Source organism: Choristoneura fumiferana, chromosome 28 (assembly GCF_025370935.1).
Source record: "Choristoneura fumiferana chromosome 28, NRCan_CFum_1, whole genome shotgun sequence".
NCBI classification, from domain to species: Eukaryota; Metazoa; Arthropoda; class Insecta; order Lepidoptera; family Tortricidae; genus Choristoneura; species Choristoneura fumiferana.
In genome coordinates, this window is record NC_133499.1 from 8401876 (window position 1) to 8415569 (window position 13694).

General features: G+C 38.3%; 1 protein-coding gene across 3 annotated transcripts in view; it reads right to left on the reverse strand.

The window, feature by feature from the left end:
* Positions 1-801: 801 nt before the first annotated feature.
* The window catches only part of edl (ETS-domain lacking), a 21021-nt gene continuing 8128 nt past the window's right edge, over positions 802-13694 (reverse strand). For 2 of the 3 annotated variants that reach the window (XM_074109089.1, XM_074109092.1), the window contains exons 2-4: positions 5127-5238; positions 4269-4423; positions 802-2972 (exon numbers count right to left, since the gene is read on the reverse strand). In XM_074109089.1, coding sequence (XP_073965190.1) covers positions 2904-2972; positions 4269-4423; positions 5127-5238 — 336 coding nt within the window. In that variant the 3' untranslated portion in view covers positions 802-2903. Of the gene's footprint in view, positions 2973-4268; positions 4424-5126; positions 5239-12626; positions 12785-13694 lie in introns of those variants that run through there. The other variant, XM_074109091.1, reaches the window with a different exon arrangement.

Here is a 13694-nt window from a genome sequence, read left to right on the forward strand (position 1 = left end):
ACGCGTGCGAAGACCCGGGTAAACACTAGTCCCTACTATATTATAATATTATAAATGCGAAAGTAACTCTGTCTGTCTGTCTGTCTGTCTGTCTGTTACGCTTTCACGTCGAAACCACTGAACCGATTTTGATGAAATTTGGTATATAGATATTTTGAACCCCAAGGATCAACATAGGATACCTTTTATTCCGGTAGAGGGCGCCACCGCGCGATAACCTAGATCCGCGTAGACGAAGTCGCGGGCTTAAGCTAGTAAGAAATAAAATAGCATGCTTATACTAAAATATTCTTTATTCAAATCACCCTGACTAGACAATATACAAAAACTTAAAACTAAATTGGTTTTAATACTGCAGTTTATCAATATATCTAAGTGTAGCGACTCTAACGCCCTCTAGTGATCAAATGAAAAACTCGCACATCTTCCATCGAACCTTCGAAGTTTTTCAACTCCGACGCATATGTACAACTTCTGACGGTTTTTCTTTGGACTTCAGTCCTCCGACATAACATCTGCTTGGAAAGATCTCTCTTTTGAGGCCTATCTTCACAATGATGGAGGCATAACATGTTGGAGAGAGACCTCTCTATTGAATTATGATTGGTTATTTGGAGTCTTTTTGTATTTTTTATTTCAACTCCAAATTTGTTATTTTTACGGGTATCCCGTGAAACCATATCGAAAATACAAACTGAGACATGGATGCACAGAAAAACCAGAAAAAGAGACCAGCGCTGGGAATCGAACCCAGGTCCTCAGCAATCCGTGCTGCGTGCTATAACCCTACACCACGCTGGACAGGAATTTAGACACGAATTTTTCCTATGCATACATATCTCAGGTTGCTTATTTCTACTACGCTACTTATGCAGCAGCACTAGCGACATCTATATTCCGCTCTCATCGAGAGACGTCACATTCTTTCGGAACCAACCGCTCACCCAGACAAGAGATGTCGCTACTAAGCAATCAAATTATGATTGGTTATTTGGAGTCTCTCTATTGAAGCCTATCCTCACGTTAGTGGAGGCATAACATCTAGGAGAGAGATCTCTCTATATTGATTCCTATCGCCGATCCCAACATCATTTTTAGTAGCTTAATGTTAGCAGAATTTAAAAACTAATTAACATTATTTTTAATAGGAACTAAAGTAAAAAATACCATTTATAAACGCCCAAGGTTTTTTTAAGTTAAAAATACATACGTCTGCCACGATACGCACGCACACACTAATGAAAAAGAACTTCTCAAAAGATCGAAACTAGTCGGACCTTTCCGGATATATCGATACACATCATGTTAAAAGAGATTAAAAGTAGAGGAACAATAGGTTTTATCATTCAAAAGCGATCTCTCCCAATTATCTTTTGATCAGTCGTTGTGTATAGACATAAATATGCAATGAAAACAATGAATAGTTGACAATTTTTTTTTTATTCGACTGGTTGGCAAACGAGCAAGTGGGTCTCCTGATGGTAAGATATCACCACCGCCCATAAACATCTGCAATACCAGGGGGATTGCAGATACGTTGCCAACCTAGAGGCCTAAGATGGGATACCTCAAGTGCCAGTAATTTCACCGGCTGTCTTACTCTCCACGCCGAAACACAACAGTGCAAGCATTGCTGCTTCACGGCGGGATTAGCGAGCAAGATGGTGGTAGCAATCCGGACGGACCTTGCACAATTTCTAATTTAAAGTCTGTTGTAGTGCCATTAGTGTTGTGGTGTTAATGTTGTACCATTAGTGTTTTTATAAAAGATATTTAAAGCCTGACCAGGAATATATGACCATTCGCCATGTTGCGGAATTTCATTGGAACTAATTTCTTACACTGGCAATAATTTTAATGATTGTCAATGTCACTGTGGCGGTTTCTTTGAACAATAACAAAAAATGACCAAAAACGATTCGTAGTCAACAACGGATCATTGTAAATAATGTTTATAATAAACTACTGAAAAAACGCTTGGGGAACGAAACTGTTTCACTACAAAACCTTTCCGAATTAACATCAGAGCTAACAGGTAAACGTAGACAAGCCAAGATGTCATTGCTCCGACTATACTGAACTATAGCCATATACATAAGAACTATAGCGCCCTCTTGACAATAGTCATATATTTTTGGTTTACCTTTACGATCATTATTTTATGATAACATGGGCCAATCAACTTTTTTACCGACACTAATCTGTCCGCGACATTTTTCAAACAATTGCAGATTTTTTGTAAGTGAACCCTATTAAACCGTGAAATATCTTGTTGGAAGTACGATTTTTTGGTAACGCAGGAGACAATGTTGGTAACGCAGGAGACGCCCAAAGTGTCGGTAAAATAGTTGATTGACCCATATATCGATATCATTCAGGGTCGATAAATGAGAAGACACTATGACAGTTTAAAATGCCGTGAAAGTTCCGGGCTCCAGTTATTATGCTCACAAGTTAATCGATAAACATGTTATGAAAGGCATATTCTTCTTCACAATTCATCAATAACCTAGCCAACTTATAGGTATAGGTAAAGCCACGAGAGTTGAAGTGAATGACACACACAGCTACATGAAGAACTGGTTGCACAAAAGGAGAAGCTGTCATTACATGATAATGTTCTTGTGTGCGTGACCTCAATATTGGTGGCACTATCTATACAAAAAGTTGGAAAACCCCTGACATTGTCATTACAAATGCAATATCCCAAAAACTGCTGAACCAATTTCAACAAAACTTAGCTACTAAGCATCTTGATTAAATTGGCTTTCGTTTAAAATAAACCACGTCGAAATCGGTCCGTCAGTTTGGGAGATATCATGCCGCAAACACACAGTGCGATCTGTAACGCCTAACGCCCCATATTTACGTCGGGCAACTGACTTTTCGTCCGACATTTTGTTTTATTTGGCCGCCATTTTCTCGATGAACTCCTGTAGAGCGAGGGCTTTGGATAATCTTCTTCTGAAATCCTAGAAAAGAAGGAAAGTTTTTGGTTTTAGCTACTTATACTTAGATGTAGTGTAGTGGATAATGTTTTGTCGCCGTATTTGTCGGATAAGTTTGTATTTATCTTGCTGTCTCAACTAGCTCACTGTAATTACTACAGCGCTACAGCTAATGAGGGCTATCGCGTATGAATTCGCCGCTAGAGGCGCTAGTGTAGCGTGAGGTCTCCGAAATGTCAAATCTCATAGTTTTTGGGTGAGCTACGCGGGTTTATTTATAATTAGAATAATTTTGTGAATATTTGCTATATCTGAAATTAATTATGGCAAATATGCGTTCCGGGCAATGAATGTCTGTGTTTTGAGACAGTTTTGTCTTTCGGAAACCTTTTTTCTCCCTTTTTTCCGAACAAAACGGGGACTATGCAACACTGTGGCATGCTCGATATTTTTATGGCACGGTTTTAAGGTGTATTAAATATGATTTTAATCTAAACTTTGTTTTCACGCCCGTAATAACAGACTTTGAAAGCCATACTTAAAAACCTCACGCAACAGTGCGCCATCTAGTGAGACAAAAAACGATAGCCCTCATTAAGATAGCATGATAAACACGAAATTATCCGTCAAAACACGATGGAAAAATATTGTTCAATATAGATCTGTAGGTAACCTATATATTACGACATTGCTTAATTACGAACAAGCCGAACTTACCTAGACCGAAAAATAGCTTCATTCCGTTCTGGTTTGTTTCAAAAAATATAAATTGTACAGATTATAACCTCCTTTTTCTTGAAGTCGGTTAAAAATTAAAATCAATTAAAAAAGATAGTCAGATGGATAGATAAATAAATGGATGGATGGATAGAATAGATATAGATTACGACATATCTAATACGTTTGAACGAGCAAATCTTGTATAATCAGAATCTCGGAAAAGGCTCCAACAATTTCGATGAAATTTAGTATGTTAGGGTTTTCGGGGATGAAAAATAGATCTAGCTTGAAATAGAAATAGAAATAGAAATAGAAATAGAAATATTTATTCGCTATTCGCACAAAACATAATAAAAATACATTAAAAGAGAAAAAAAAGACCACAATATGCGAAATCGCGAAGCGGTCCCAGCTCAGCATAGTGTTGGCCGTGTAGGCCAACGCTGGTCTTCCGCTGTGACCGCTTAGCGACTTCACGGAAGGCGACAAAATTTCCTAAAAAAAAACAAACAAAAAGCAATAAAATGCTTGGTGTTATCTCTGCGGAAACGTATTTTATTGTGTTTTAGCCCAGACTGAGCTGATAACAATGATTCTCACCTGGTACAATGCGTGACCCTTCTCCGGGACCCTCGCCGTGAACATGTCCAAGGACATGAGACATAACGCCTTTCCGTTCATGGGGAAACGCTCGGCGCGGCCCCCGCGGCGCGCCACCCACTCGCCCACTTGTGGGCGGCCCCACGTCCGCGGGTCTGTGGGAAAGTAGATTGTGAGGACACGTTGGCAAATGGACCTGTTATTTTTATATGAAGGTCCATATCAATGATGTAACACTAAGAATTAGCACTCAAGAACATCACGGTTAAAAGACCCATACTTTTTTTTGGACTAGCTTGTGCCCGCGGCTTCGTGCTGTTCCCTCGGGAACTGTGTATATTTCCGGGATAAAAAGTAGCCTATGTCACTCTCTGGCCCATAAACTATCTCCACGCCGAAAATCACGTCGATCTGTCGCTCCGTTTCGGACGGACAAACATACAAATACACTTTCGCATTTATCCATACTAATATTATAAAAGCGAAAGTGTGTGTGTTTGTATGTTTGTCCGTCTTTCACGTCGATTCATTGCTTGTTTATGGGCCAGAGAGTGACATAGGCTACTTTTTATCCCGGAAAAATGCACAGTTCCCGAGGGAACAGCGCGCGCTAACTGAACTCCACGCGGGCGAAGCCGCGAGCAAAAGCTAGTAACAATATACAACTCAAACAAACTCTAACCCCCTTATTCATAAAAACTTAACAAGCTTTCAATGCTTTGTCCCTTTCTAACAAATACAAATGTCGAAGTGACAGATAAGGACAAACGAAATTTTAGCGGCATTTTAACTAAAATAGGTTTGATTGTCGTTTATGAATAAGGGGGAAAGTAGGTAATTAGTTAATTTCCAACTGACCTAGAGGCAGGTCGTCTTCTTGGAGCACCCGGAGGTCCATGGCGTCCCAGCAGCCCCCGTCTTGCGGCGGCACTCGCTCGCAACGCGCCTGCGTCGGCATCGCGAAATGTGTCTGTAACAGACAAGCTGGTGCTAAAATAGTAGTTTATGCAATCGTTACGTAATAGTGGTCCTTAACACACGAGTGTGTTTTTATGATACGAGACGAAGCCTTTTTTCAAGACACAGATGAATCAGTAAATCCTTATTGTTATAGTCATAGTCATATCGTTTATTGCAATTATGTGGTATAAAAGTTCTTAATTCTATTAATACATTGTAAGTCCATTTGTCATTTTTCAAACATAACAATATTATTCATCACAATCGAAAAATTCTTGTAGATTATAAAAACAATGAAAGCAGATATTTTTTTAACTTATTAGTGAATAAATGTTCTTTTGCTATATTTCGAATTTCTAAAGGTAATTTATTACCTATTTATTATTATTTATTACTAGTCCTTCCTTCTTTCTGTAAAAAAGGTTGCCTGGAAGAGATCGCTCTTAAGCGATAAGGCCGCCTATTGCTCACCTTGTAATTTTTTTTTACTCTGTGTATCTGTTTTCTGTATCGCTTACTATGTCTGGTGTACAATAAAGAGTCTTTGTATTGTATTGTATTGTTTGTATTATACATTTTTATCGCCGTGCGGTGTTCCTGATCTTACAATTCGTAGGTTTGTGAATGAACTAATTTATTTCTTTTCCTTAAGCCAGCTCTCTACAATAGTTGTCCCTCTCTTGGCCAAGCAAATGTTTATACTTTTTAACAAATTTACTGATTTCTAATATATATATTGATGTCAAAGTTATTATTTTTAAAGAGGTGTAATGTGGTCTGCAGCTATCTCTCCCCTTTAAGTTAACTAGAATCATGATGCATTTCTTTTGCAATATAAAAAGTTTATTACAGATGTGCTATTACCCCATAGAATTACGCCGTACGCACGATTCAGTTGGTTCGAGTGTACAGTGGAGTTCATAGAGTTATGAGCCAAAATTTGATCAAAAATATCTGTACACAACTCTATTGTTAACGGCGTAGAAGCGTGTTGATATTTTTGACCAAATTTTTGCTCATAACATAAGTTTATGATTGGTTATTTGGAGTCCTTTTGTATTTTTTATTTCAACTCCAAATTTGTTACTTTTACGGTCATTCCGTAAAACCATATCGAAAATACAAAACGAAACAAAACAAATTTGGAGTTGAAATAAAAAATACAAAAAGACTCCAAATAACCAATCATAATTTGATTGCTTAGTAGCGACATCTGGGAGGAAACATAGATGTCGCTAGTGCTGCTGTTGGAAGCGTAGTAAAAAAAGCAACCTTAAGATATGTGTGCATAGGAGAAATTCGTGTCTGTACTGTCGTGTCCAGGTAGTGTAAGGGTATGGCCCGCAGCACGGAATGCTGACGACCTGGGTTCGATACCCAGCGCTGTTCTCTTTTTCTGGTTTTTTCTGTGCATTCATATCTCAGTTTGTATTTTCGACATGAATTTATGAACTCGACTCTACCATCGGTTCAAAAAACTGAAACTCTTGTAAGTACGGAAACCCAAAAAATCCCACTAATATTAAGTATAGCGCGAAAACTTGCAAATAAAAGTAAACAGTTGTCCAGGGGACGTAACCACAAGGTACACTCAACGTCATATATAAGTGATTACTTTTGTACCTTGTCGCTTTCAGTCGTTACACAATTTCGTATGACTTTTCATACATGACGTTCAATTAAAGTGACAAGGTACAAAAGTGATCACTTATTTATGACGTTGACTACAAGAAAAAGTAGATCGACCCACATACGCTCAAAAACATAACCCTCTTCGCGCAGTCGAGTAAAAACATCCTCAATGAGGGCTATCGTTTTTTGTCTCACTAGATGGCGCACTGTTGCGTGAGGTTTTTAAGTATGGCTCTCAAAGTCTGTTATTACGGGCGTGAAAACAAAGTTTAGATTAAAATCTTTTAATACACTTAAAACCGTACCACAAAATATCGAGCATGCCACAGTGTTGCATAGTCCCCGTTTTGTTCGGAAAAAAGGGAGGACAAAGGTTTCCGAAAGACAAAACTGTCTCAAAACAGACATTCATTGCCCCGGAACGCATATTTGCCATAATTAATTTCAGATATTGCAAAATATTCACAAATTATTCTATATTATATAAATAAACCCGCGTAGCTCACCCAAAAACTATGAGTTTTGACATTTCGGAGACCTCACGCTACACTAGCGCCTCTAGCGGCGAATTCATACGCGATAGCCCTCATTGACCTGTTCGTATTCCATAGCAACTCCACAAGGCCGTTTAACAAAACAACGCCACGTGACATCAATAACGTCACCATAATCCGCCATTTGCCGTTTCCGGTACAAAATGGCGGCCGGCGGTTACTTCCGTAGGATATCCCGATTTTTGTGTGCACTTCCTTTTTATTATTGACACTGCATTGGCTGAATGCTTTGAATTGGACAAATGTAACGTCGTGATTGTGAATGGATACGGTATTTGACTAATTTTATCCCCTAGAACCTAAATTAATAGTGGGTATTATATATAAAATAAATAAATATCACGGGACAACTCACGCCAATTGACCTAGTCCCAAAGTAAGCTTATCAAAGCTTGTGTTATGGGTACTAAGCAACGGATAAATATAATAAAATTATATAGATATAAATACATACTTAAATACATATTAAACACCCAAGACCCGAGAACAAACATTCGTATTTTCCATACAAATATCTGCCCCGACACGGGAATCGAACCCGGGACCTAGGCCATCTTCTGCCCGTCAATAATCTCACTAATATTATAAATGCGAAAGTTTGTAAGTCTGCTTGTTTGTTTGTTACTTCGTCACGTCTAAACTGCTGGACCGATTTAGATGAAATTCAATATACAGATAGTTTAGATCCCGAAGGAGGACATAGCATAGTTTTTATCCCGAAAAATTGTATAGTTCCCGCGGGATGTCGGTACACGAATTCAACGCGGACGGAGTAGCGGGTAACGGCAGTAAATAATATTTACAGTCAATGTGTCAAGTAAACATATACTACGAGTACCAAAAATATTTCGCAAACAGATCAGAAATCACTGAATCGAAAAATCATCTTCACAACCACCTAATGATTTTAAAAGACCATCCATCCATTTACGTCTATGGGAAGTACCCTAAAAACATTTTTTTTACTGTGTTTACTGGGTTGCTTGCTACATATATATCCGTGCAAAATTACACCTTAATAGCACAGACAGACGGACAGACAGACAGACATGGCGAGCCTACAACGGTTCCGCTTATGCCATTTTAACTACGGAACCCTAAAAAAGCTCTTGCCCACAATATTCGTTAACTATACGAGTATAATCCTTGTCACAATTGATCTATATATCTACCATTATCTGTGGCAGTATCTGTGTCATACCTTTGCCTCGTGTCATAAAAAATCAAGCTGTCAATAGAACACCCCGCCTTTTTACATACGTCACAGACTCCGGAAACGAGCCATCTTCAACGGACGGACGTTCCATAATCATCGCTTCCGGTATTAAAAAAAAAACGTTTTATTTATCCTGCATCCTGACGCATTGTGTTAAATATGGTGGTCTTTAATGATTATTTAAATTGTGATACTGATTAATGAGTTTTGTTTTGGAACGATGTATCTTATACTTAATCCAAGGTTCGATTCTACTCACACAACTGAGCTATTGTTTAGTACCTAAAATTGTCAATTAAGTATGTATTAATATTAATATTCAACTGAAGTGCAAATTTTCATTCAAATCGAGCGCCCCCCCCCCTCTAAAATCTACTGTTGGGTGGAAAATTTAAAAAAAAAAACAAGATGGTAGTTAGTATATCAAATTTACAAGGAAAATTATAGCGGCTAAGATTGATTGAGAATTATTAGTACTTTGAGAGTAAATAGGAACCTAAGGTATAAAATACATACCTAAACTTGGAAGATTTCGTACACAAGACGAAATCCTTAGAAAAATATTATTTGATTTTTTCGTAATGGCTACGGAACCATTATCGGGTGTGTCCGACACGCTCTTGGCCTGTTTCTTTATTGTGGCGAGTCACTAATGCAACATGCGCCAGTAAAATTATTTGGCGAGGTTGCATACCTATGTATCTATCTAGGTATAGTATAGGGTAGTGCCACGAGACGAAGTGAATGATCTGATTACACACACAGCTACACGAAGAACTGATTGCACAAAAGAATGAAAAGAAATTAATAAGTAAATCTCAAAATCCCGCTGTCATTTCTCGGCATGTTCTTGTGTGCGTGACCTCCGGTGGCTCTACCTATACTACTTAGATAATTGTTAATACTGGCCGCTTTGCTGTGAGTTATATTTTCTTAAAAACTATAATGGCGGAATTAATGTGATAAGTATAATTGGCGCCTTCTCTCTCACGACACAGTTCAATTGTCTATGGCCGGATTAGAAAGCGCGGGAAAAGAGATGGCGGGAACGGCGGCCATTACGATTGTTAAGAATAAGAATACCATTGTAAATTACTGCTGTTAGAGTAATTTAAGTATTGTTGAGACAGTTTGGTTTTTTTTTAAGCCGTGGTGGCCTATTATATTAGATACTTGGAAGGTTTAGGTAATTGACTAAATGTAAAAAAAACTTCAGCTGCCAGATTTGGCACATTTAAGGATACTAAACATTTTACTTAACTATCATTGTAATAGAAACTAGACTAGTGTATTTCAATACAGAAATGTAAATATTTAGATAGTTTAATGGGAGAATTTCAATATTTAAGACACCAATTGACGTTGTTTTGTTTACATTTAATTAAATACCTATTCAAACCAAGCATAGTTGGCGCCATGGCGAGCTTCTTTTAACAACTTTGACATTTGCGCCACATTTGTGATTGGTTGAACTAAATGTTGTGTTTCGGCGTGGAGAGTAAGACAGCCGGTGAACTGGCACGTGAGGTATCCCATCTTAGGCCTCTAGTTTGGCAACGCATCTGCAATACCCCTGGTACTGTTTTATTGTATAAATTCTGTTATCATTGCTTCTGATTGATCCTTATGACTGTGTAGGTATGTGTACAAATATCGCCGAAGCCGGAGTTACTCAAACTCAGGCCCCCAAGACACAGGTCTTTACCTAGTTTGGGGGTCAGAATATTTGGCCATTCCCGCGACTTCTCTATACAAACTTTCCATACTCATTGATCATTGTATTTTGCTTCAAGTTGATTGTACAATAATTTATTTTTTTTTTTATTGTAGAACGACTCTATTGTTAATTGTCGTAGAAGCGTGTTCAGATATTTTCGGTCAAATTTGTGCTCACAAGTTTATGATCTCAACTGTAATACAAACTAGGCTAATGTATTTCAATACAGAAATGTAAATGTTTGGGTAGTTTAATGGGGCAATTTCATTGATACATATTTAAGACCGTGCGTGCCGTGTGGTGTCGGTCGAGAATTGCACCACCCGTGCACCCCATCTCTTCCCGTGGGTGTCGTAAGAGGCGACTAAGGGATAAACCGAAGGATGGGTAGCTAGCAGCGTTCTCCGCGAACTATCTGGTATAACTGCGGTCGCCAACCCGCCTGCCAAGCGTGGCGACTAAGGCATTCCCCCCCAAAATAAAAATGAACCCACAAAACCAGCCCAGACCCCTAGTCCCCGGCGGCCCTGCTATTCCTGGCTCTGGTAGCGACCATGGTAATGGCAGGGCAGGGAAGATCGCGGGACGCGTTGTATGCGGAAGGCACAGGACCGGTCTGAGTGGAGAGCCTTGGGGAGGCCTATGCCCAGCAGTAGACGTCTTTCGGTTCGGCTGACATGATGATGATGATATTTAAGACACCATTTGATACGCTAAAATCGCTAAACCTATGGCCTCTCAAGCAGAGGGTCGTGGTTTCAAACCCCAGCTCGCACCTATGAGTTTTACGAATTTCATGTACGAAACAATATTGAAAGTACCGGTGAAGGAAAACGTCGCGAGGTTGCACAAACCTGCGAAGCAATGGAATGATGTGCATGAAATTGCAAATCCACAGGGAGCCCGCGTGGGAATAACACCTTACTCTTAGAGGCCTGAGCCCAGCTGTGGGACGTATAATAGGTGGTATGGTGATGCAGAGCCCTGAAATTTCACGGCATTTTTGATCTGTCATAGTGACTTCTCATTTATCGACTCTATCCTTAAAGCAACGTGGGCTTTCTACCGGAGCTTCTTAGCGGTAGATTACCTTTAAAATTGTTCTGGCGTTTGTTGCGGAGGGAAATGTGCACACAAGTGTAGTTCCGCACACTTACATGCAAAAACAAAACTGCCAACTGACTGTAATGACGAGGTTAACACATAAATAATCCACTAATAATTCGTGTACAGATGACTCAAACTCACACATTGTAGGTACATACATCGGCGACAAGTCAGATTTATCGCTTGACCGATCCGAAATTTGTTCGGATTAGCGGACTCGATGTTGAAACGAATCCGACAATAATATTGTGATAAAACGACTTTGTTGTTTAAATGTAATTAAATAGCAATAATACGATAACAATTTTACTTCCATGTGAAATGTAACACCATCTTTTGCAAGCTTGATGTCCCAGATCTCTTTTTATAGCAGAAAACAGAAAATAAAGAGAAACGTGAGAGAAACGAAACTTTATTAATGACGCTACATTGTCAGAAGAAGAAGAAGTAATTAGACAGAAATTATACACACATCATGTCCGCGTTGCTGGCAGAGACTTCCTCTCCGAATGAGAGGAATTACAACCCAGGAAGTCCGGTCTTTCTGAGAGGCATGTGTGAAATTTATACATAAAAATAAAATTAAAAAGGGGCGGGAAAATTGATTGGTTCTCTTTGATTCTAGTCTGATTTGAAAAACTATTTTCGGGGTTTATAGTTATCTATTTTATAATTGAATTTAAATCGGTTCAGCTAGGTACTTCAATTGCTTTATATTTAAGTCGGTATTTAAACTTAGTAGTTTTATGAAATCGAGTTTTGTATGCACCGTCAGAATTAACAGGCTTTATTCGACATATTTAATTTAATCTCATATAAAAAATAACCCAGTTGTTTTGTTACACAAGAAAGGTATCACATAGAGCATGCAAAAATTTAAAAAAATTATCAACAATTATGTTTTTTTTTTCTGATCGAACTATGATACTTTCGTCTATTACTTTTGGTCAATATCGACTATGGCAAAAAAAAAACACGCATAAATCTTCTGGGTACTCCGAAACTCGAAACTCGAAGTTCGTGTCGTGCGGTCCTCTGACACTTACACTGTTTGATACGAGAGCGAGAGGACCGCACGACACGAACTTCGAGTTACGAGTTTCGTAGTAGCCTTCCTGAATTTAATTTTTAACAAAAAATAGTTGTAACCAGCCGAGAAAAAAAAAACTTACCATAAATTGGCCACAAACACAAAATCCTTATAACACTGCCGCACTTCACAAACAAAACTCCAAAAACTATTCAAATGTACAAAACTATACGAAACACGTAATTGTATATTTAAACTATACAAAATTTAAAACGCGTGCATCCGAGTGAGCGTTGAAACGCAAAATGAAATTGAAATATTTCACGCTACAAATTCTAAATACAAAATTCAATGGGAAACAACTCCCCAAAAATTTAAAAGACTCAACAACACAACACTATAACGAAATTAAACTCTAAACCAAACGCATAAGACTTAAAAAATACTATTAATTCAGTCGTTTAATACATTATGGTTTCCAAAAAGGATTTGCAAACAGACTGCCGGATGCGGCTGCTCGCTCTTATCTCTCATTACCGGTTTCATGCAAGAATGAGAGGGATAAAAGATTGTTTTTAAGGCGGATAATGATTCCTTGCATCCTGCCTGTCATCGTGGTTACAGAACTAATCGTTTCCGGACTTTTCGATTATCCAAAACGACTTTTTACTTTGAAACGTTTAGAGAAACTCAGTCTTATTGAAAAAGCGTTGGAATTATTTTTATTTGAAACAAATTTTGCAATATCGATTCTTGTTTCTGGTTAAAGTAATTAAGGATGATGTTTCCTGCGTTTTTCGGATTGGCGCGAAAATTTATTTTTAAAATGGCGGCGTTAGATGATTTGTGCGGTTTGACGGATCATATTAAAATTAAAATTAACCACCGACGCGAATACTTAGTGGTGTTATGTTATGTTTGACGCCAATTTCTGCGGCATCGTAGCTCTAAAATAGATTGACCGATTTCGATGTGGTTTATTTAAAGTGAAAGCAAGTTTCTTTGCGATGCGATAGTTCTTAGCTATTTTGATAGAATTATAGATTCCTGCCGACGCATGCCCCCATTTTTCATATAAATTTTGAAACTAAAACTAAGTAAATAAAGGTAAGGAAAGGACCTCGTTTTTAGCCCTTCAAGCGACTAAGCCCAAAAAGAAAGTAGTAGGTACCTAAATGTTTTTTCACCTCACCTTTTCTGTTTCCGAAAA